We start from the raw sequence: 25315 nt of genomic DNA on the forward strand, positions 1-25315 counted from the left end.
AAAAAAAAGAAATAAATAACAAGTCAGGCTCAGTCTTTGGTCCCCATCAGAACAAAAACAGCTAGATTTGGAAAAAAAAGATTTTTGCATAAACATTACTCCTGATATATGTAATTATGCAGCTGACCATTCTATATTTTTACCTGTATCCTAGCAGAAAGGGCAGATACTCTGTCAGCTTTAGATGTACCAGTTTCTGGTGTCTCTTCCCAGCTGCAAGAACATTAATGCCCCCTGGGGCCAAGCCAGTGGTCCCTCTGGCGTTCTCTATAGGTGGCAATAGGACATGCCCTTAGAGGCACAGCATATGAACCCAGTCATTTTCTGAAGTCTTTTCTCCTTGTATTCTCCCAGCGTCCACAGCTGTTGTGCACAGGAAATCAGCACATTTATGGGCCTCGTTGTTTGAGGCTTTGTCTAATTCCTTTTCGGGCCTGCTGATACAGTCTGCCTTGCGGCTGCCTGCGTGTTTTAGAAATTCACTATCCACCACCTAAGTACTTTCCTAGATCTGTTTTAAGCCGATCTATCTTTGCAACACCCCCAGGTGGAAGAGCACATTCATCTTCATTTTACAGAAAGGGAAAATTAGGGTTTTTGTTTCCAAAAGTACCTGTTAATACCCGGCGTCTTATGCATAAGTTTGCCTGATGTGAGACATGTGAGGCCTGATTTTTTCAGATGCCTGAACATTCGCGTTGCCCACTGATTTCTATCCTGGATCAGTCATGGGCAATGATTAACAAACAAACTCACTCGCAGTAATGTCAGCTGTATTGCTTGGCCCGTTATCACGTGCCAGTTCCACGGCAAAGCAGAGGACTAAGCCTCGTTCTCCCCCCATCATGGGAACTTCCATTTCTTGGGGGTTTGTTTCCAGCTCATTGTTTGTTGGCTGGTGTAGCTGATACATAAAATGTTCCCAGCTCATCCACTGAGTGAAGTAGCCTCTGCCAGACTCAGAGAAAATTCCAGTGGAAAACGGAGTAGAATCATAGAATTACAGTCTGTCTCCAAAGGCATATGTAGAAAGGTATAGAATTAATACTGCTGGGACTAAAAGCATCCCAAGAAGCGTCTAATAGTTTCCAAATAACGCTGCCTTCCCCAAAGCATAATTCCCAGCATTTTGAAACCTGAACCCTTGCAAAATGCTCACCAATGTTAAAAGGGCAGGGAAAAAAAATGCACACTGATTCTTGGAGGCAGGTGCTGTCCGGAAGCACCGGGCTGACCCTGCCTCGCCTTGCTCTCCCCCGTTAAACTGCAGGCAGCTCCCCGGCGCCCTCCGCCCGCCTCGTGCGGCCCTTGCCGGGGTGCTCGGCGCTGCCGGCGCGCTCGCCGGGGGGCGCCACGGCGCAGCCGGCCCGCGGGCGCGGCGGGGGCGGAGCGGGCGGCGCCGGGAGCGGCGGCGCCAGGAGCGGGAGCGGCGGCACCGGCACCGGGAGCGGGAGCGGCGGGAGCTGCCGCGCACCATGGAGCCCGCGGCCGCCGGCCCGCGGCCCCGCGCGCTGCTGCCGCCGCTGCTGCTGGCGCTGGTGCTGGCGGCGGCGCGGGCGCTGCTGTGGCTCGGCCCCGCGTACCTGGCCGGGTACCTGGGGCTGAGCGGCAGCTGGGTGCTGCTGGCGCTCCTGCTGTGGGTGTGCTGGGGCCAGAACCGGCGGGGGAAGCGCTCGCGGCTGGCGGCCGCCTTCGCGCTGCTGGAGGACGAGCGGGAGGCGGTGCGCCGCGGGCTGGCCGCCCGGCACCTGCCCGCCTGGGTGAGTGCGGGCGCGGGGCGCCGGTGTCCCGTGCGGGGAGGCCCCGGACGTCGCCTCGCTCCCTGACGGACGCGCGTTGTGCTTTTAAACTAGGGGCCGCTCCACTCCCCGTTGCGTGGTGTTGCGCGGCAGCTATTTCAGTTCTAGAGGATGCTTGTTTTAGCCTTTCTCATCCAGAAAGTGTTCTTTCTAGCATCATTTAAAAAATAAGCCCCACAAGCGCTGAATTCTTTGCTAAAGAGCAAATGTTTGACTTCAAAGAATCAGCTCTTGGCAGTATTGAAAACCAGCCCCGTTTGTTCCTAGCTGTTCTAGGTCTTAAAGCGAAGAAACTTGAAAATCTAGCTGCACTTTTTGCTATGTGTATTTGGTTATTTGTTGTGTAGCCTTCATTGGGTAACGGGGAAAGGTGACAATGTTTTTTCTTCATCACTGTTTGCTTAGTGTTGCAAACCTGTCAGGGGCTGGTCGGGGAATGCTTTTGTTGTATTAAAAAAAAAAAGAGAGAGAGAGAGAGAATGTGGAAGAGCTCTATTTGTGAAGAGTGTTGCATGGAGGTGCTTACAGTCCATAAACTGTTTTCCATAGCCTGCAGTGCTCGGCTCACCTAAAGCTGTGGGAAATGAAGGCAGTCAGCGCTTCTGAGAAGTGGGACCAGGCTCTTTCTAGCAAAGCTGTGTGGCTCCCTGCATATGTCCTCCCCTGCTGGTCTCAGAAGTCTCTCTCTGAATGAGGTTTCTGCTTGTTTATAGTGACAGAGGTTTTAAAATAACTTTAAGGATTAGTGAATGTAGAATTGTCAGCTCTTGCCCTGATTTGAAGTGTTACGTTTTATGCTCAAGCCCCCAATGTCGGTAACAATTTGAGACTCTTAATAACCATTTGAAAAACTGAAGCTCCTTCCCAAGCAATCTCAGATGTTTTTAGGTTTTGTTGTTGAAAGTGTCTGAAATACTGGGCTTTGTTAGATTAATGCCCTGTATTCAGCGCTTGGGAGACTGCATCTGGAGCACTGTGTCCTCCAAGCACAAGAGATTTTGGCAAATGAGAGGCTCCAGCAGAGACCACCATGGTGGTCGAGGGCTGGAGCACCTGGTGTGTGAGGATAAACTGAGGAAGTGACGCTTGTTCAGCCTCCTTCAGGAGAAGGGATGATTTAAGAGTGGAAGGCATTTAATTGCTGCTTTCTACGACCTAATGGGTGGTTACAGAGGTGATGGTCAGCCTCTTCTCAGAGGTGCTCAGCAAAAGGACAAGCCTTGATGGTCTCAAGCTGCAGCAAGAATAATTCCCTGTTGGACATAGGGAAAAAATCCTCACAGAGGGATTAAGCACTAGGATGGAAGCCCAGGAGGTTGTGGGATCTCCATCCTTGGAGATGCTCAGAACTCCAGTAGAGAAGGCCCTGAACAACCTGACCTTTAAAATTATCCCTGCTTTGAGAGTGATTTGAACTAGAGACTTCCAGAGGTTCCTTCCAACATAAACTATTCTACAGTTTTAAAATGTGCAGCCATATTGCAGGACGAAGGCATGTGGTTGCACGTGGACGCAGCATACGAACAAGCCAGGAGTAAGTGTCCCGCAGCCCATTGCCTGACAGTGCAGTCTTGGGAGGTCCAAAGTGGGAAAACAGAGAAAAAAAAAATGCAATCCCCTCTTTTTCTTCAGGGCCTCACTGATGACTTCAGAATTTTTGGAGTTGGCTGAAAGAAGGTAGGGTGTAGGACTGAAGGATAAAGGAGTTCCAGTGTGTGTTTGCTTTTAGTTTTAGTGTTCATGTTCCAGTGTGTGTTTGCTTTTAGTTTTAGTGTTCATCAGTAGTACCCCATCTTCTCCTTCTTTCCTTTCCTACACTGATGAATTTGTTTGTCATCAGTTGGTGTCTGATACCACAGTGTGTTCATACATGATGTTTTTTAACTTCTCATTTTTTGTTTTCCTTCTATTCTCTCTTCTCCTTTGTGCCAGTCTTGGCAAGTTCTTCTCACCTGCTGTCTATTCACAGTTGTCTATGGTGTCATCTTTTTTTTTTAATCTTTCATTTTTGCCTTCCAATGTTCATGAATCTTCAATTGAAACAGCTCTAAAAATGGCTCCTATGTTATTCCTACTCCCACCTCTGCATGTCAGGAGAGAATAAAATTCAGGCAAGGGGGAGTATGGGCTGGAAGTGCAGTGAAACCCTTGGAAAGGCACTGGAAGTGTGAAGCAACAGTGGTATCTTAGGAGATCGGTAAATAGTTGTCTCCTTGGGTGCCCTGTAGTGAAATTAGGAAGATCTGATCAGTGAGGCATTAAGACATGTCATTGATTCCACTAATTGGTTAAAAACTGGTTCTCTGTGAGAGAACTGCAGTGGCTCTTTCGAAAGCCACAAAAGTGGCTCAGACTCTTGCTGAGTCCTGGTGTGGGTTATTAGGAGATGCGTTTGTATTGCAGCCTTTCCTTTGGTGGGGACGCAAGGAGGGTTTCCCTCATCCACTCAGCCATCTGTTTCAGGAAATCAGCAGGGATATTTTGCAGTATCAGTCTCTCAGCTGAAACCAGTCATTGGGATTGAAACTGGCTGGAAGTGGGTCGGATGTGTTCTTGTAGTAGGCAGTGTACGTGGACCTGTTGGGCTTCCATAGGAAACCAGGCGGGAGATGGGCTCATGTAGAGCAAAGAGCTGAGTCTGTCTTGGAGAGCCGAGGTCTGCACAGGCTGAAATCAGAATGTCACTCTTCAGAGTCACTTTTGGCAAACTAGTCAGTACTGGAGCAGGAGTCATGCTGCTTCTCCTGCCTTCATCTTGGAGTAGTGGTGGTGACTTCTCTGTGTTGCTTTTGCAGATGTAGCAGATAGCAAGTGTGCAGAACATCCAAGAATACTGCAGTTCCTCCTGACTTTAAACCTTATACTAAGAATTTGATATTACTGGGTACAAACGATCCTTTTAAAATATTACCTGCAAATTCCTTCTTTATGCATATACTTACTTAGGCTTTCTTTCCGGCCCAGAGAGCCAAAATAAAATGGTCCCTTAAAAATACCTTGATGGAAACATTCTTGTGTCGTATTCGAATAGAGCAGCGCAGTCAAGTCAGACGTGGTGTGAGTGGTGTGATCGTTGGTGAGGCCTGCTCTAGGGCAAGGTAGAGCCTTGCAGAACTTTATACATTTTATTTACTTGCTAGTAATTGGCCCTTGCCTAGCATTTTTGATCTTCAAAGCTCTTTTCAAACGTTAAGTAGCTCTTACAGCTTTCCTAAACTGTTTCCAAGAATTGTGCTTACTTTGGCAGATAAGGGGAGACTGATAGTGTGACTTGCCCAAGGCTACAGAGCAAGTCTTATTCTGGGATAATCCTAACTTTCGCAGCTCCTGGTGGCTGGTTCTGGGCTTAGTAGGGAGTGTTTTGCGCTTGTCCTCTTAATTATGCTATTCTGGTGATGAACTCAGGGACAAGACCGTACTGCCAGGGTACCACCACTAACTAGGGTCAGAAGTGGGTCTGAAGTCCAGGGCATGGTAAAAAACTGGACCTGTCTATGGGTTTTTCTTCAAAACTGTTGCAGTAAAAAGAGCTTAGTAGTGCTGCTGAGCTGACTTAAAACAGAACTCACCTCCTGCTAGATGCTAGCAGGATTGCCCTCCTATTGGAAAGCCCTCACAGTAGGAAAGGCTTTGCTCGGAGTTCGTGCCATACTAGACAGCAGAGAATCTAGATGCCGTGCTAAGATGCCAAGCTCTGCTTGTTCTGCAGAGCAGCTCGTTGAAGCTGTAGCGATGAGTCCAGTTTACCTTTGGTATTGGGAACCCACTGAAACCTCATGGCCTTTCATATAAGGCAGAAAGCTGTTTCACACCAGAGATATGTAGTCTGCCAATCTGAGAGCCCTGTTGACCTAGCTGCAAACCCCCTGGTCGTCTTTGACAGGCTTATTCATGTGGCTATTTCTTCCATCTGACAAGTGAAACTGAGGCACAGACTGGCTGAGTTAAGCTGTAGAAGAGAAGGGACTGTGCTGCAGACGCATGAGCAAGGGGATGTGAAGCAGGAGGGAAATGTACCCGAGATGGCTGCTAATCCCACTGTAGTGATGTGAGGTGTGACATGCTGATCTGTGATTCATTGTGGTCATCTGGTTGCTTTTGCCCTAAGTTGTCCTATTCTTGTATCCATGACTCAAAGAAGTTACTTTTAAATTGCTTTTTCTTGAGGTGGGTGTAGTGGCCACTGCCTTCTCATGCCTGTTGCCTGATGGTCCTAGGTGCTGTTCCTGCTCTTCTAGGCCACCAGCTTTGCTTCTTGGATGCTTCTTGCAGTTGCCTCTCTAACAGCTTTGGCTCTAGCGAGTAAACCCGGAAAACTCTAGAGGTTTATATTCTGCTACATTTCTCCCCTAATGCTCATGGATCTCACAAGTGGACAGTGGCTCTGCTGCTGGGATCTGGTGGCCTGGAATCGTGGTCTGTCCTTTTTTGATCACTGCCCCGTTCCTCATGGTGAGGTCCTTTGAAGGACAGCTCCCCACACTGCTACCACTTCTTCTCTGCCCGAGACTGATTCAGGACCGGCTGCAGGGCACTGTGGGGTTTGACAGCTGCCTTGAAGCTGGGGACCAGTCACTTTCCTGGCAGCCATGATTGGTCTGCCTGGACAGAGGACCTTTCCGAGCAAGGTGAAAGGCTGGCAGGTGATGAGGAGGTCCCTTGGTTCCCCTAGCTCTCCTTCATGTGAAACCTCAGCAGTGTTTTATCCGCACTGATTGTCCCTTCCCATGCAATATTCTTGCTTTTCAGGCAGATACAGCCAAGTAGGCTGGTATGTGAGTGAACTTGTGTTTTCTTGTTTAATGGAAAAGTTGCTATTTATAGCATCAAAAGAAATTGCTTATAAAAATATAACCATATCACTTTGTTTTTTAACATAATAATTGGAGATCATTTGAAGTATTATTTGGGCAAGGGAAATGGGCTCTGCAATCACACAGCAGGCAGGGCCAAAAGGCAAGCGACTATCAGTTGTATCTGAAGGGCTCCGAGCTCCTCTCTGAATTAAACAGCAAACCTTTCTACTGAAGAGTGTAATTCACAGCTCTTGTATAAGGAGGTGAAGTATCGTCCTACCTGATTTCTATATTGGGCTAGTGATAGTGTAAGGAGTCCCTTAACATATTTAAGTGCTCTTGCAGGGCTGGATGGGACCTGAATGCCTGCTCTGAGGAGCTGCCGCAGTCCTGCCCGTCTGCAGCAAAGAGCCGCCAGCCCATTGCCCTCGTGGAAAAGGTCATCCATCCCCGGGGGACCGGCAAGGCAGTGGCAGGGCTTCGGCACGTCGTCTAGCTGTGAAATAATTAAACTACCCCCACTGCCCTGGCAGCAGTGTGGTGCTTCACTCTGGGGTGAAGGTTTCTGTCTGTTCTTTAAAGAAGGTTGTCAAAAAGCTGCATTTCACAAATGATGGAGTTAGCCTTTCTCTGCAAAATTTACACTTGTCTGTCATGAGTGTGAATAATTATGAATAAGGCAGAAGGAAAAGGTGAGTTTGGATGTATTTCCATGTGATCCATCCAAATTGCCCCATGATCTTTTTAATTTATGACACAGCTTAAAAAGCTCTGAGAGATGAAAATGCTGGACTTCTAAGATGACAGCGTATACTAATAGACTTAATCTCTTACAGTGCTTCTTTTCCCTAAAGCCATTGGCGCTGTATTAGTGTAGAAATGCTGTCACAAGCAATAAATTGAATTTCTCAAGCAGCTCCTCATTTTCCACTGTGCCGTGTCCTGTTGCGGGGGAGCCCGTATCTGACGCGGGCTCTGAGCTGCTTGTCGTCATGAAGGGAGGTAGGTTCCCACGGCTTCCCACTACATGACCGAGAGAGGGATGAGAAACCTAATGCTAACAGGATATGACATTTGCTTTAATCACATAAGTGTGCCCAGAGGCGTACTGGTACAGCACTGCGTGTGGCTTCTTTCACCTGTTACTATTTTAATGTCGTTTTTAGATGAGGTAATAAATTATAAAGGGTGTGTGTGTGAGGGACAGGATGTCAACTTACTCTAAAGCCTGTTTCACAGTCCCCAGTGTATTTTTACATATGTTGCAGCGTGACAAATTGGTTTGCACGTGGCACTCACTTCATTTTCCTCTTCATCCAGGTCCATTTCCCTGATGTTGAACGAGCGGAGTGGCTGAACAAGGTGAGGTGCTCTGAACTCCAGCTTACCAGGCCATCTGCTGCGAGCTGCCCCCAGCGCAGACTCCATGGACCAAGTCTGAGGAAGTTTCCAAATTGCTACAATAAGGCTTAGTCGTATCAGTTAGGTTTTGGAGCATGTAGAGTTGCCACAGGTTTTAGTGAGAGCCAAGTGTTTGCCTGGTTGGTGCAGGTTATGCATTCTCTCATTAGTTTGGCATTTGAAGTTGAATCAATAAATCAGACTCAGTTCAGACAAAGCTAAAATCACCAGCTTGTTCATTCCTACTGAAAAGCAAAAAAAAAAAAAAAAAAAAAAAAAAAAAGCAAAACAAAAAAACCCCACCAACGAAAGATTTGTTGTAGAATGATTTGATGCATTTGACACTTTGTTCTGAGATGTGTGTATGTATAAAATATAAATTTATATATATATGTATGTATTTTTTAATCAAGAGTGATGGCCTCTCCTCTTGTCAAAGAGATTAGCAAAAAGCTTTTGGATCAGTGCTCCCATCAGCACGTTTAACTGAGCTCCCACTGGAACTGTGGGAGCAAAACAGTTGATCTGGCAAATTAGCATCCAGCAACCATTATGTTTTTTTTTTTTTTTGTTTGTTTTTTTAAGCAAACTTTCTTCTTGATGTAAAAGTTTGTCACTCTTCTCTAAATAAATCTATCTCCAGGGAGCTTTCTGACACTTCAGAGTAATTAGAGACTACTGTGCTTTAGAAACTTTAACCCTGGGCTTTGCCAGTTCAGCCAGTGTGGTTTAAAAGCGGTCAGCAAACTCCATGGTGTCTAAACTTACTCCTCAGTTGCTAAAGCAAATTCTTCTTCTGAGGAATAGGAACGGATCCTTCCAGAGGGGTGACTGGGTATTTTAAAAGAACAGACAGTAACAGCCAGATATTCTGTGATGTGTCTGTTTTTCAGTAAAAGGTGTCTTATAAAAAGAATATTAGGTGTAATTTTACTTTTGCTGTTCTGTAGGTCCTTGTACAGGCTTGGCCATACTTTGTGACAATTATGGAAAAAACGTTTAAAGAAGTTCTTGAACCAAAAATCAGAGCAAAGAACGTACACCTGAAAACATGCACCTTTACCAAGATCCACTTTGGTGAGAAGGTAGTGTGACTCCTTTGCAACATTTACAGTTCAGACTTCTCTGGAAAGTTGAGACGCAAAGCAGAGAGTGCTTTAGGAGGTTCTGGCATTCACCTCTTCAACAGCACTGAGTATTTAGAAGAATGGTATTGGTATGGTGCCACTGTTTCCGTTCCTCCTCTTCCTGCTGATCTGAGCACCTTCACCATGAAAGAAATATGATCAAGGGATGGGGATAGAAAATGGGACATGTAACAGCATTTCTTTCTGTCTTACATGCTTGTGGCAGGAATTTTTGGTTCTTCCTAAGGCTTAATTGCAGCATGAGCTGCTTGCAACCAGCCCTGTATTTTTTGGATTGCCAAGGATGTTCACACTACATCTTTAAGGGACAAATTTGTGCAGTTTGCTCATAGTTTACATGTAGTTGTGCAAAGTCTTTAAAGAAAGCTAGCTCATCTACTTGGATTGCATGAAGAGGGTAATCCCTCTTCATGTTGGCTGTTACTCAGAAGATACTAACTATGCTATATCTTGTCTGTCTTTGTTTCAGTGTCCTAGAATCAATGGAATAAAAGCCTACACCAAAGAAATTGATAGAAGACAAATTACCCTGGACCTGCAGATATGGTAACATTTCATTATTGATTGTATAGGTGGTCCTTAACTCGTTGCCCATCTGGCAGCTGTGTGCAAGTTGTCATGCTGGGTTGGACACATGGTTTGTTAAGCCCAGCATGAAGCGGAGAGGTGTTTATCTTATATCAACCTGCAGTGGTAAGGCATAATCTGTCCCTCAGCTGGATTTCCTCCTTACTTGCAGAGGTAAGATGATGTATATCAGCCTTGAAGTCAAAACGTAGTGCCACCTGCACAGTTCAGGGTGTTACCTCCTCTGGACTGCCACTGCTGCTGTGGATATAAAAGTATTTTCCCCTGGCTTTGCCATTCCACTGCATTTCCTACTCTGACAACTTTCTGCTCTGGAGACCTGTCTGTGTTGCCCTTCTATGGTTCCTCTTTGGTCCAACCACTCCAGTTCTTCCAAGTTTACTTGCACTATTTATTTACCTAATTCCTTCCCATAGACTGATCTTGTTTTATTCACCACTTGTTCCTATGTCACCCAGTGTATTTGCTTTTTTTGATTGCAGCTGCTCTTTCCACAGAAAACTGCCTTGAGCTCTATTAACAACAACAAGAAAATTCGATAAAACATTTGATACCTTCCAGGCTGTTTCGAATGAGCTGCTCGTATGTTTTTGTCAACATCAGAGCCACTGCAAAGCTAAACTCTCTCCTGATTTAGCCCAGAGAATGGAATTACTGGTGAATTACCACTTGCATGCTCTTGTAGCCCTGTAGGTGTGGTGGATAACTGAGCCACCTGACTGAAATGTTTTTTCTTCGTGGTGGTGTCAGGAAAAAATAGTGTGAAACTATGGAGTGACTTGGCAAAAACACGAAGCTTCTTGGAGCTGTGCCTGCTGCTTCATGTGGCAATGGCATGGCAGCTCCCCCAGGCCCTGACACGGTACCAGCGCTCCCTGCAGAACAGCTTGTGTTTGATCTGAAGCCAGAACATGTTGTGCTCCAGTGCAATCAGTGAAGCACCCTTTTTAATAGTGTGGCCGGTTTTAGGGCCTTTGCAAATCATTTGTGCTTTCCTCGTTGAGATCAAGGGGTTTTCTGCCTGCAGGCTCTGCAGGAGATTGTTGCTCTTCTCTGTTAAATTGCAGCTTCTGGCTGCTTCTCCCAGGTACTCATTTCTACTATCTTTTAATAATCAACTGCAGAGAGATTCCCCCACCTTCTCCTTCCCATTTCTCTGGCAGACCCTGCAGCATCTCCAAACTGGCCACTTGTTTCTGTTCCTCATTCTGGCAATAACTTGCCTGAACTGTCCTCTGATAACCCAAGTGTTTTGTGTATAGAGACAGGGCTGTTCAGCCTGCCTGTCCCTTTGATGGGAAACTCTTCTCCTGGGTTGTGTTCAGGGCCCAACTCCTCTTGTGTTAATATGTTAGCATCAGTTTCGGCAGGCGAGCTGTGCATTGTATCGTTGCTACAGGAAGCAGTGTATTGCGTTCAGGAACAGGGAGAAGCAGATCAAGGACCAGTGCTAGTTATTTACTGCCTTTTTCAAGGTTACCAAAGGAACATTCTTTTTTCTTTCTTTAATCAAAACTGTGGGCAATTTCCACTTTTGTGGGGTGAGACAAAGTCCTATTATGAATATGCTCTCCCTGCTACATGAAGCATGCATCTCCTGTCTGTAGTTAGTTATGGCTACCCCTGTTAAATTCAAAATAACCCAGCAGGATCATGAATGTTTTCATGTAGCTGGGAAAGCTAGTATCTCCATTTGTGCACTGTGGAGGTGTCAGTGGAAACACTTCTGTTGTAGCAGGATTTGTGCTATTGCAGCTGGTGCTAAGGAGAAGAACCGGTTGGAGGAGGTGGATCTGAGCTGCCCCAGATGGGAGGATGCAGCTGTTTGCACTGCATCTCAGTCGCTGCCTGTCGATGAGTCAGGTCTGAGTGGCCGGTTCCACTTAAGTAACCCGTGACTGGCTGGCGTGTGTGCGCAGAGCCTGTCTCTGCCTGGAGACTTGCCTCCACAACTTTATATGTGGTATCAGTGAGTGGACATGCGTGAGTAAGAGCATCCAGCCAGAGCTGCCGCAGGTCAGTAAAGACCTTCCTGTGGCTCCTGCATGTGGGAATGAGCCCTAACAAAAGTAGGAGTGGTGTGGACGTTCACAGTCAACGCAGACAAACACCATCTGTCCATGCATGGAAACTGAGAATGGGTGCTGCAGGTGAAAGTGTAGCAGCGAGGTGCTGCAGCTGAAATAACATCCCTCAAATTTCACTGCAAAGACCATGTGGCAGAACGAGGAGGTCTTCTTCTCCAACCCCAAATGTTTCTAAATATATGTGATATCATGAGGAAGTGAGAGGAACTGGAAGAGACCCTTAACATAGAGGACCCCATATTGGAAATTTCTACAGATTAGGAAGCTTGTGAACTTACATTTTACGGGTGGCCATTGTTGCATGATGACAGTTCTCTTTTGTTGCTCTCTTCCCAGTTAACGTTTGATGTGTGGTCCAGATTTTTCTTAATCAATGCTCTCAACTTGGTAATTAAAGGCAAAAATAAATTATGACTGCTAGAGTCCAAAAGCCACTGATAAAGTGAGAAGATTTTATAGTCTTACTTCTTTTCCACGTTAAGGTGCGTGGGGGCAAAGTTGCATCTCAGCTGCCTCATTTTTGTGTACAGGATCCTTCTGAGTAGTGCTAGTAGTGACTTCTGTCACCAGTCACCTCTTTCCTTTTCTCCCTCGTTCCCTCTGAAGGCCCTGGTTGCTGAAAAGGTGTGATTTGAATCACTGTCCACAGAGCTGAATCCTGGCATCACAACTCTGAATAACAGAGAAATGTACTGTGGGTGTAAACGTGGTTCAATTTGCAATGTCAGGACCGCAGTGACCCCTCTCAGATTAGGTCTGAGAAGTGAAGGCTTGCTGCAGGTGACATTAAAGAGTTAACGTGCCTGCATGTCAAAGAATAAATGTGACTCCTTTTTCCTGGTGCTAGCTAGGTGTAACTTCAGGGCAATTCCCTTGCTAGTGCACACACGGGGTTCCTTGCCCGCTGGCTGGCTCATGGCTTTGTGCAGTGTGGGCCAGGACGGCCATAGACAGGAAAGCTAATCTGCTGCTTTGCGCAGGAAGCCTTTATCCTGGACAATGTTCCTCCTGCTATGGTGGCTGTTCTCCTTTGCTCTGGTGCTCAATAACACATTGTTTATAGGTATCATTCAGAAATCTTAGCACGCGCCATAAATGCTTCCAACTTTGAGCCTTGCAGCAGTATAAGAGAAGGGATTTTACCTCTGCTTTATCAAGGAGGAAACTAGTCTCTGAAACCCAGATACTTGGATTTGGCTGGGGAAAAACACAAGAAGAAAAAGCACTTTCCTGCTTAGACTTCCTTCATGGTCTGTATGGAATCACTGGCTCAGTTTTCACAGCCACCAGCAGACATATGGTCTACAAGTTCATCGATCTATTTCTGCCCGTTCTCCGTAATGTGATGTGGCACTGAATGCTGCCATTCAGGTCTGTGCTGTGTGAAGATGGGCGTCCTTTCCTTTGTTTTACAGTTGTGATGCTCAGTTGGGAGCAACTTTGCTTGGGAGCTGTGAGAAATAGCACTTAAGTCCTTCATTGTTATGGGCAGCAGCTGTCAGCAAAGTCAGGGATGCAGTAGATCTGGTATCACATGGAGTTACCAAAAGAAAATTGAGAAGCTACTTTAATTAAATCTGTTAATAACAGCTTATGTGTCCGTAGCATCAGAGCATTGGGAATGGGTATGTAGAGCAGTATCTCATTATAGTCTGACTGTCCTGCATGAGTGGACAATCCTTGGGTCTTTGGCAGGAGAACCAAGGCTCCGAGGTGACACTTGTCAGGCACAGAGAAAGAAGTCCATGAATTTTTTTTCCAAGATCTTTTGCCCAGTCCCTGAGATGATATAGAATCATAGAATCAGTAAGGTTGGCAGGGACCTCTGGAGATCGTCTAGTCCAACCTCCCTGCTCAGCACGGTCACCTAGAGCATCTTAGACAGGGTTGCATCCAGGCGGGCCTTGAAGATCTCCAGAGCAGGAGACTCCACAGCTTCTCTGGGCAACCTGTGCCAGTGCTAATGTACTCAATTGTTGCAAATTAAGTTGGTGTAAATTTTATCATGGCTTATAGGACCACGGAGACATGTTGAGATAATTGCAGTTTCAGCCATTTATCTGTCTGAAAGACCTGGCATCTGTCTATTCTGTTTGCATATCTGCCTCCCTGCAGAAGGATTCCTGATCTATAGCTTTCAAGTGACAAATAGGGAAGTACCAGGTTTTCTTCAGGGCTAAATGAAAGATGAGATCCCAGCAGGTCTGTGGAAGTAAACTGCGAGAGTTCTGGGATCTCCAAATGCTTGGCCCTAGATCTAAATCAAGAATCTGCCTGCTGAGCTAGGGAACAGGACGGGTGTGTTCACAACCTGAATTAATGTCAAAGCATTCCAGAAACGGTCTCCAAAAGTGCAGTTTTCAGGACAGGAGGAACTCCTCAAATGCAGCCACTTGACCTCCTGTCCCTGCCTTTCTTGCCACTAATCCTTTAATTGCCAGTGCTACTGTGGAGCTGTGTGATCACTGACCTATAATCATGAGAGATTCAAAGTATTTGAAAGCACTATTATATTGCAAGAGGGATATCTTGGAATGCAGCTACTTACTATTATATTCATCTAATTTGTTACTCTTATATTTTCCATTTTTTTCCAATTTTTTTCATTGGAAATATTGCTTGCTCTTTTTTAGCATTTGTGGTGCATGAGATGTCATGGAGGGTTAGAGTAATGATAAAAATATATACAGTTAAAAGTTTGTAAGCCTTGCCATTTACTTCTGCAAAAAGAGCTCTGAACTTAGACAGTCATAGAATTAGTAAGGTTGGAAGGGACCTCTGGAGATCATCTAGTCCAGCCTGCAAGCAAGTGGCCCGTAAGGGGATTGAACTCACGACCTTGGCAAGCTCTAACCAACTGAGCTAAACCTTCCTAATCAACAAGTTTGCAAGTCTTTCTGGATATCATCCACTGCAGAGCAGAGAAGTAGTCAAAACTAGTATGCAGCAATACTTTGAGCTTTGGTGGAGTTTGGGCTAACTGAGTTTGTAGGGTCTCCCAGGAAACAAAAGGATTTTGGAGACTTGTCTAATGTAGTCTTGAGCAGAAAAGAAACACTTAAATGCTTGGAAGCATTAACTTAATAGGTAAAGGCAAATGGCAGAGGTGGCCTGGTTTCTCAGGAGCATTTCTTCTGGAGCAGAGAGGACAGCAAGGTTGTGCTGAGCAGAGGAGGCAGACAAAAGCAGTGAGCAGCTTGGACTTGAAATGAGGAGTAAAACTAACGAAGGGGGTGCGCCCTGGCATGACGCGATGCCTGCGTGAAGCAGGCTAAGGGTGATTAGAGGCTCAAGCCCTCACGGAAGGGGAGAAGATTGCTGTGATATCTAGACTTCAAAACACGCTTGTATGAGGTGTCACTAGAGACGACAGACACCTAGGATGGAATGGGAAGAGTTTTTGATCGTGTGGAAAGGCATAAAGATTGTAAATTGGAACGCTGAAACTTATTTGTTGTGTGTTGGACACTGGCAGCAGCCAAATTAAATCCTCTTGGATTAATGCAAATTGAGGGGCTCATTTTGGCTTCTCATTCTGTTTATTGTGACAAAGCTTCATTAGCAGTCAGTGTAATGGGCTGTAAGATAATGTTAAAATTATAGAAACTCATAAATGTAAAAAGAAGTCTAATTATGTGACTAGCTGTAGAGGAAGACTGTGTTAATTTTAGTGTGCTCTGTGAGTTTGATTATTTAAAAAACTGGAATGCTCTATTATTAAAGACTTTAAATTGTTTAGTATGAAATTCTTAGATTCTGCTAACAAATTCTGTTAATAAAAATTTGGAAACTTTGCTTGCAGAAACAGAGACAAATTGACAAGGTTACACATTCTTTACATTGTTTTTTTTTTTTTTGTGTGTGTGGGGCGGAGAAATCTGTTTGTGCACAAATTAATGGGGGAAATTAGTGGCAACTGCAGCCCGTATACATGTGTGGTCAGAGCAAAAAAACAGTCCCGTTTCTCTGATTGTGGGGTGGAAGTATGCACACAGGTAAGTATAGCACCTTCACTGTGCCATGGTACCTTTATCAAAGTCTAACGTGGTTTCCAAATTGCAAAAAGTGCCACACTTGGCATTCATTTTATTCAAAGCCTGATGTTCTCCATGGCAACTGACCAAAATCTGATCTAAATCATCGTCCTTTACCTTAGCCTCAAGGAAATTGGGTTATTTTTAGTGTTGAATTTGTTCTTCTCTTGAGCTCTTTGCTTGTTGGCACAGACAAACTATAACGTATAGGGCCCTAAGTATGATGGCAGGATGGCTCTGTATCAGCCCAGAAGTTGGGCCACTGGTTTCTTTTGCATGGCACTGGGGGCTGTGGCAGAGAGGGGAGCGAAAGAGTCGTTAATGCGACTCTAAATTCCCAGTGAGCCTGTCAATCCCCTCCTAAGAGTAAGCTTTCTCCAGTCAACTTCCAGTCTTAAGAATGGGAAATTAACCTTGAAATACAGATGTTGCTCTGACATTTTGCAGGTAGATCAATACCCCAGCTGATACCAGGGATTCTACTGTGAAGAACCAACTCTTGTTCCGTGTGCCCAGCTTTCCCTTTTCAGTCAATCGAAAATTCGTCTCTGCCTATAGTATTGTATTGTCAGTCATTAAACTCATTTTCTTTATTTTCTGTACAGACCAAAATTGCTCACCAGGCGATTGCAACCTGGAATAACATGAGAATTTTCTTTCAGTTACGTAGGGGACTGTGAGATTCACATGGACATAACAAAATTTAAACTTGGAGTGAAAGGCATACAGGTGCGTGCAATGCTAAAGTTGTCTGGTTAAGGCCATATGTGATAGGAGGTAGAGTGTCCAGTGGGGCGGTTAGGACGCTTGACCAGGAAACCACAGACTAGCTGTCTTGGGGCGAGTCACTTCACCTCCTTGTGTTCTGGCTGGAGAAATAATGTCTTCCTTGGACAGCACCTAACTATATTACTTCTAAACTTCTTAATGTGATTTTTAAACAGATCCAGTGCTAGAGCGCTGAACATGTATGAGCCTTGCCCCTTGAGTTCAGAGGAGTTGCATATTCATAAGAGTCAGTTATGTTAGGATGTTCAAAAACAATTTTAGATTAACCTTACAACCTGTTCTTATGATGTTGGTGAAAGCCAGTAGGTAGATCACAAAAGCGCTGACAGGACTGGGCTGTGTGGCAGTCGGGGTTGCAATGGTTGGGGAGGGGGAGAGGGGTAATTGTTATCATCAAATTCTAAGTAAAAATATTTCAAATAGGATTCATAAAATCACTAAAAAGCTTACTGCTTTGAAACTGTGGATGATGTTGTTCAGACAAAAGCAGCTGTGGGGTTCTAGTGATGGTGAGGAAGGACATATGAGGACTTTGTTTTCCCTGTATAACTTAGGGTACCATACTGGTGTCAGACCCCTACAGTTCCTTTCATCACATTTTGCCATAAGCAAACAGAAGTTGAGGTTTAGATATTCACCATGGATGTTTATACCAGGCTTAGCCTTATAGTGCCCAAAGGTCTCCTGAGAGTTTCACACTCAGCTTTCCTTGTCTCTTCTGTTTGCAGTTGCATGGGACATTGCGGGTGATACTGGAACCTCTTCTAACTGATGCACCTTTTATCGGAGCAGTGACATTTTTTTTTATGCAGAGACCGGTGAGTTGCTAGTGAACTGCAGTCGTCTTGATTCTTGGTCTGTCTTAATGACCTATTCTCTTGCAATTGCATTTAAGAAGTTACTTGCTTCAGTGTAAGAAAGGGTGGACTTTCTGATGGTCACAACAGGTAGCCCTTTCATAGGTGCTTGCTGCAAGGATCCTGCTAATTATTAAAATGAATTTTAAATGCACCCATCCTTGCGACCATTCAGCCATGGCCAGGCTATGAAAGCTTGCTTGTTTAAGCTTGTGTGTGCCCCTTAGTTGAATTCAATTTAGTAAAGTATGAGAAACCTTCTTGTCCTGTAAGAACCACTTACATTATAGCACAGGATTCTTTGCTTGCTTCTGGATTATACTATGCTTGAGTTCATGGAAGCCATGCATTTTTGATACTGGATGAGGTGTTTTGTGTTTATATGTAGTAGCATTATTTTAGCACAGGAAAACTGTTTTGTTTATTATGTGAATAGAAATAGAGACCTCCTGAAGCTGAGTGTTTGTAAATTCCCCTGCCCTGTGGCATGGGCCAAGTCCAAGTGAAAGGGTGAAGAAACAACTTTGAAACCTAGGTAGAGCACTCAGGCTTAACAGATATGCCCCTGGGGCGTCTGATAATGGCCATTGCAGGGGACTGAATGCTGAGTTCTCCTCTGCTTGCAGGATAAGCCCCAGTGATACCCTTATTTCAACTGTGGCATGTAAAATAGATAAGGAAATTTTTATCAGCAGTTGGTAGAATGTGTAAAGATACTCATTTACTGGTGCAAGTTTTCTTTTCTTTACATAGCTGGCTTTGTTTTAGAAGCATTTGCTTTTCCCTTAAATTCCACATTTGTCCTGAAATTAATTTTAATGAATCTGTGTTATTTTTTTTCCTCAACCTTGTTAGTACTTGGAAATCAACTGGACTGGCATGAGCAACCTCCTGGATGTCCCAGGGATTAAGTGAGTGTTTTGCATAATTTCATTACTTTTAAAAATCATTCAGAAGATGGGCCAGGTTTCTTCAGTAACCATGGAAGTTATTATCAAGAGAGACTTGTAGAAGATACACTGGGACATGTATCAGTGTAGTATCTGGTGGTGGAGTTTGCAAAATTTGAGTAGGAGACTTTTTATGGTCATTCAGACTTGCTTCATTCCCTTCATTTGACTGCAATGGTGTCTAATCTGAAAAATGAGCGCTTCCATTTCCTGTGCACCAGTTACTTGGTAGTTAATGGTAGATGAGCAGATTTAGGTCATTAGCGATCTGTACTTATGCTTATTTGCCTTAAAGTGAAAATAAGTTACATACCACAGACTTGCAGTGCTCTTTTTTCACCCAGAAATACAATCTGTGACAAAGAAAACCTCAACAGTTTTGAAATAAAGAAAAATCTCTTTTCTTCTTTTAAATCTGCTAACCCCTTTCATTCTTCAAGAAACCCATCTCCTCACCAGTGCTTCCTGAGTTCATCTTGTACATAAAACTTGCACAGAAAGACTGAAAATCTCAGTGGTTTTCACTATCTTAGGTTGTCAAACCGTTTCTCTGGATTGGAGGCTTGCTTCTTCCTTTGTTCCTCAGCGTAAGGAGGAAATTTTGACATATGAGAACAAAACACATATTAGTTACTTGGTCATTACTTCTCTTCCTTTAAAAGCAAACCTAGACACTTCTACTCCCCTTTCCTCTGCTGCAGCTTGTGTTTTGCAGATGCATAGGAAGTAGTTGGCCACTCTAGGTGACAACTTATGGAATAAAGTGCTGTAAAGAGTTTCTGTAGACCTTTGATGCTAAGCAAGAGGAATTTTTTTTCTTAATTTGAGAGCAGCATTTTGCCTTGCAGTTTGCCCTGAGAGCTCCTGTTTTTATCAGAGGAATTAATCTGTTCTCTTTTCTAATGCAGCTTTCCTTAATCCTTGCAAGGAGAAGGTATGTAGGTGTTTCAACCTACAGTCGCTCATATAATTAAGTACAAATTTGGTGTCCTAAATCTTTGCTCCCTGGTTCTCTCACGGTGATTTGAACATAGAAACCCTTACTTTTAATCATCACTGCATATAAAAGCCATGAGCAAAAACATACCTGACTGAATAGCCTGAAATACAGGTTGAACAAGAGCTCTTCCTTTCAAATGAGCCTGGCTTACCTCTGAGTGAAGAAACTGGATCCAATCATCTGTTCTCATATATAAACTAGATGATTTTGACAGGAAATACAACTGCTTGACCAAGGGTTTTCAACTTCTTGAAGGAGTTTGAGAGGCCTTTCCTTCCTTTTGGGTGAAACCAGCCTCACCTGAAGACTGTGCAATAACATTGTTACAGTCCAATCCCAAGAAGCTGCCCAGTAAGTGCTAGGTTTAGCAAGAGGATAAAAGGTTTTCAGATGTTTGGAGTACTCTTAGTTTTTCCTCTAATATTGTCTGCCTTCCATACCAAGTTGTAGTATATTGAAACAATCTCATTAATCACCCAGGGAGTGCTGGAGGTCTGTGATTGCCCTACACTTCTTGCTCAGGAGAGGTAGATCAAATCACAGTTTTCTCCACAGTAAAAATACAGAAAAGAAGTTCCAAAGAAAGATTTGAAACTGGAAAAGCTAAAAGCGCTTAGGTTTTAGATTAGATGGGCAAATACACTGGACTCCAAGAGAGACATCACCCTCCATTCAGCCAGTGTGATCTCCCTTGTGTCAAAGGCCCAGGAACTTCAAGAAATATTTTCCTTCTTAATGCCGTGTTGTCAAGAGATGGAATCTCACCTTTCCCTTAGTCTTAAAAAAAACAAAAACAAAAACAACAAAAAACTCATTTTGTGTTTTCAATCTAACGAGCTTTTCCATCCATTTTACAGTAAGGCTACGGCATGTGGCCAAGAGTAGAAAACAGCATGCTAGGACCATGTTCTAGTCTTAAAATCAAACTGTCCCAAGGTCTCGAGCCCCCTGTGAAACATCACAAATTGCAGATTGATTCCCTCCTTGCCTTGTCTGTCTCAGGTGTTGGCATTCCCAAGGAAACCCAGAAGACACCTGAGTTTGGTGCTTGTTTGGGTGCATGATGACCTCATATTCTGGCCTAAGCTCCTATTCATCATTTAGAGCCTCCTGGAGCCAAATTTCCGTCCAGCCTTAATAACTCTAGATTCAAACGTCCTTGTGTGCAGATGGACACTGGTAGTTATGTGCAGAACAATAGGAAATAGGACTATGATCTTGAGAGGCTGCCCTATGCTTATCTTTTTCCCTGAGGCAGCCCAACTGGATCCAGAGTATTGACAGAAGACAGCCTAGCCTTCCACAGTGATTTCACATCCACCCTTGGCAATCTGTTCTGGTGCTAAACTCTCTTCTCAGTTTTCCTCTTGTTACAAGCAAAACGTCAAAAGCACAGATGCCTTTTGCCTGTGCGCAGTTGGTTGTAGGCTTTGGTCTGCAGAGGGCTGCTGCCCCTCTGGGGAAGGTAGTATCACAGGTTTTGCGGAGTCCCTTCCTCCTGTGTCACATTCCATTCTAACTGAAATTGTAATGGACTGTAGAGATTTAGGGTTGTTTTTGTTTTTCCTGTAGTGTAATGTCTGACTCGCTAATTCAGGACTTCATTGCTTCACGGCTGGTTCTACCAAATAGAATCACAGTGCCTCTGAAGAAGAACATGAGCATTGCCCACCTGAGGTTCCCTGTCCCATACGTGAGTTTTTTTTTTTTAATGAGGGTGTTTTATACTACCTTAGTATGCATTCCCTGAGCTGGGTATGCGAGTTTGGTATCAGGTTGCTGTACTTACCGTTCTCATCAGCTGTTTCCGCATGGATTTTATGCTTTCTAAAGGTAATACTTTAGAGATATAAAAATAGATATTAAATAGTTCTTTGTTTTGATGGGGAGGGAGGGAGGTTTCTACCCTCTGTATGTGGTGGAGGAAGTCTGTTTAAACACTGAGCTCATTTACCAATTTAAACCTGTAGTCTGATTTGAGGATGTAACAAATACCAGTCTTAGGAAACCTGCCATGCTGACTACTTTTTCTGCCTGTAATAACTAGTTTTAGGAAGCAGCATATTGTAATTATCCAAAGATCATATTTTCATGGTCAATTTTTTACTCTATTTTACCCAGGGAGTAATAAGAGTTCATCTGTTAGAAGCTGAAAACCTTGTCCAGAAAGACAACTTTCTTGGTGCCATCAGGGGAAAGTCTGACCCATATGCTCTTCTTCGAGTTGGCACAGCGCAGTATCGAAGCAAGACTGTCTCCCGAGATCTTAACCCCATTTGGAATGAGACGTTTGAGGTACTGAATCTTGTGATCCTTCTATCTATAGGATGCACAACTGTTCTAAATCCCATAGAGGACCTTCCTGTAGCTGGAGCACTGGGGCAGGTGGACTTCTTCATTACCTGATAAATCAGTTGATTCTGTACCTTAAACAAGTTCAGATTTGCTTTGCAGCCATGAAATGGTGTTCAGTTTGATCGGATTTACATGTGTGGGTTTTGGGGGGAGGTGCGAAGCACTGCTTTAAATACCAGTCAGTGCAGCAGTCTGGGCAGCTATAGTCTGCTCTAACATTGATTCCTCTCTGTATTGGATTCCTTTAGCTTTTTATGGTTTTGTAAACAAACCTGATTAAGGATTCCCATTTCAGGAGTTTAACTTACAGTTCAAAAACAAGCAAATTGGTTTTGAAATGTTTTCACCTGTAACCATTTGTCTTTGTTCTAAGATTAGCCATGGAACAGTAGGGAGTGTCCTTATGTGTTACAGCTGTGAAGTGTTATGCTCTTATCCACAGCCTGAGCTGTGAACCTATGTGGACGCTCTTTACTGTAAATCAATACCTCTTTTTCCTCCAGTTTGTTGTTCATGAAGTACCTGGTCAGGACTTAGAAGTGGACTTGTATGATGAAGATCCAGACAAAGATGACTTTATGGGCAGGTAAATTAGTGTGACTTTCTTTTCTTCATAAAGATACAGTTTTCAGACGTGTTTGTTTAGTGAATTTGAGAAAATAATTCTGGGGTTAGATTCTTCCTCCTCCTTGTCTTCAGTCCTAATTGAATGCAGTCTAACTTGGATGTTTTCTTATTGCTCTGAGAAGCTCTTGGCAAAGTTTTCTAATGACGAAATTTCCCTGTGGCAACATTTGGCACCCTCTCTTCATTCCTTCAGAAAATGTGCGAAATATGAAGTGACTGGCAACCTGGAAACTGCCCTCACCAGATGAGTTGACAGGCAGGAGAGGGGCACTGCTTCAGGAGCTGTGGTTTTCTTGTGAATGGGACATGACATTTTAGATAGTGGCAATTAGGAGAGGACAGAGAGGGTCATGATCTTTTCCAGACAGAGCATGTCAGATCCTGCTTTTTAGGCACAGTTACCTTCCTATTTATTTGACTTAAAAAACAAACAACCTCCCTCCCCAAATAAACAAACAAAAGAGCCCAACCTTTACACAGGGGCCAGTAATCTCTGAAACAGGGCATCCAGATTATTCATACAGGAAAGTTAACGTTGAAGGAAGCTGGGCCCTTTGTTCAAATACTTATATCAAGAACTCAAGTGTTACTAGATCCTAGTGCAAATAGCTTTGAATGCAGTAGAGGATAGGCCCTGACACCTGTAGGGAACCTTAGGAAGAAGATAGAAGTGGTGATTATTAAACAATTTGAGATTTACCTAAAACATATTTTAACTTTGGAAGCACTTCAAGGGCGAGAAGGCACTTAGGACTGTAAGTGTTGCAGTGAATATGTGCACAGGTAATGCTTCTAACTCTTGTTTGGAACAGCTTTGTTTTATTATTTTTTTTATTATTTTTTTTCCCCACTAATCAGCAATACACAGTGCGCCGAACTATAGGCTGAAATGTGTGTGTTTGTTTTGTTTTTTTTGGTTTTTTTTTTTTTGTTTGTTTGTTTGTTTGGTTTTTTTTGTCTTTCAGCTTGTTTATAAGCCTGGTGGATGTAATGAATGACAGAACAGTTGATGAGGTAAAGGTTGCCGTATTTCTAAATGTGGTCATGGTGTATGCTTCGAGGTACTCATTCATGCTCTCACTCTCTATTACTGCATTGTTTCTGCATGCTTGAGGCTTCCTTACATACTTGAACTATGTTATTTTCACAGGAAGAAGGAAATCTAGTTGCTTTTGTTCAGAAAACCTGAGGCAACTGTTAACGGTTGTTTTTACAAGCAAGCTGACAACCTCAGACAGGCCTGAGGTTATGCTGAGCCAGCATGAGGGTATCTTGTGTTGATACCATATGCACTGTATGTACTCAGTGTTTCTACAAGGCTACAGATAAAGTTTAGCAAAGCATTTGGATTGCTGAGGGAAGACTTATCTGATCTTACTGTGGCTGATCCTGCAACCTAGCTCTCCGCAAGAGTGCTGGGGTGCCTGTCCTAGCACTGTCGGCTCCAAATATCCATGTGTGTTGCATATGTATGAGTATTTTATTTTTAGTGTTTCTGGCTTGTGATTCCTAAACAGATAGACCCGGTACAGTCTAAGTGTCCAAATTCAAATTAAGGAGTGCAACATACAATTCACGTTGTTTATTCTGTATGTAACTCCTAGTGATTGCAACATAAATAGGTATAAGAATTACACTGCCTCACAGTTCTCAAGGTGCTCTTTGTTTTGTCTGTTTAGTGGTTTCCCTTAAGTAAGACAACAAGTGGGCACTTGCATTTAAAGCTGGAGTGGTTTTCGTTAGTAAATGATCAAGAAAAGCTACATGAGGTGAGTATATTTGCTTAAGGCATTCAGGTACTCTGTTTCCTGTACAGTCATCAAGAAAGGACTGTGTAAAATTAGGAACCCCAGGTAAACTCGTTGGAATTTTTTGGTTGGTTGGTTGGGGGCTTTTTGGCAAAGTTTTGATGTGTGGGGTTTTGAGTTGTGTGGGGTTTTTTTTGTTTTGTTTTTGTTTGTTTGGTTGGTTTTAGTTGGGGTCAGGGGAAGCCCTTCCTAAAAAGGAAGGGTGTGTGTTTGCTCCAGGTCTTTTGGTAATTCAAGAATAACTAAGATCTGGCAGCTCTTTTTACTTAAGTTTGCATAGCGTTTGTTTGACTCGCTGCTGTGACAAATGGCCTCACACTGTTCCATTCTTTATTCCTTTACTTCCTTTCTCTTTTTCTCTAGCATCTGTGTAATATCCCAGCATCTGCATGCCTTTGCTAGTCATAAATACCCAACAGTGATGCTCGTAGGGCCATGGGTACAAATGATGTCGTACTCTTTCATGAGGATTGCTTGAATCAAGCCTGTCTCCCAAAGATGCTGTCTCTCTATAATCAAGCAGAAGCCTTTAAGCTTCACTGAAATAAATAAAATCTGTATCCAGGCTTTCTCGTGCTGACACTGGATTACTAATGTTGATGGATATGGCTGAGCATGTGCTCAGGTGTCTTGCTGCACTGTAAAATCTGAGCAGTTCTGCATTGGACAGATTGTACAGCATCGAGGCCAGTGGATTGAACTGGCAGTCTTACTGATTTGCTTAAAACAGTGAAACTGTTGTGGATTGGCTTGTGCTCCTCTCAGTCGTAGGTTTTAGGAGAAAGTTGAAGGGCTGTCTAGCTTTCAGAGGATGTTCTTTGAATTCATGTTATGTTTGGATTTGTCCCTGATGAATGACCCTGCCTGTCTTGTGTCCTGCTTTATTTCTTTCTTTGCTGGTCTTCACAGGATAAGAAGGGTCTGTCTACAGCAATTCTGATAGTCTACTTGGACAATGCTTTCAACCTTCCGGTAAGTGTAAGCCACATGCTGCAAGCAGCCTTCACTCCTAACCTTTTCTCTTCTCTCTCTTTTTTTTTTTTTTTTTAAGCCCACAAATTAATTGTTTTAAAATA

At 43.8% G+C, this 25315-nt stretch overlaps 1 protein-coding gene across 1 annotated transcript in view; it reads left to right on the top strand.

Moving 5' to 3' along the window:
• Positions 1-1475: 1475 nt before the first annotated feature.
• Positions 1476-25315, top strand: part of ESYT3 (extended synaptotagmin 3) — a 33849-nt gene continuing 10009 nt past the window's right edge. Inside the window, exons 1-13 of the mRNA XM_062578839.1 lie at positions 1476-1760; positions 7916-7957; positions 8947-9081; positions 9614-9690; positions 16516-16582; positions 17371-17460; positions 18355-18410; positions 21022-21142; positions 21571-21744; positions 22308-22390; positions 23397-23445; positions 24111-24200; positions 25149-25211. Coding sequence (XP_062434823.1) covers positions 1476-1760; positions 7916-7957; positions 8947-9081; positions 9614-9690; positions 16516-16582; positions 17371-17460; positions 18355-18410; positions 21022-21142; positions 21571-21744; positions 22308-22390; positions 23397-23445; positions 24111-24200; positions 25149-25211 — 1332 coding nt within the window. The remainder of the gene's footprint in view (positions 1761-7915; positions 7958-8946; positions 9082-9613; positions 9691-16515; positions 16583-17370; positions 17461-18354; positions 18411-21021; positions 21143-21570; positions 21745-22307; positions 22391-23396; positions 23446-24110; positions 24201-25148; positions 25212-25315) is intronic.

The sequence above is a fragment of the Rhea pennata genome, chromosome 6, assembly GCF_028389875.1.
Source record: "Rhea pennata isolate bPtePen1 chromosome 6, bPtePen1.pri, whole genome shotgun sequence".
Taxonomy (NCBI): Eukaryota; Metazoa; Chordata; class Aves; order Rheiformes; family Rheidae; genus Rhea; species Rhea pennata.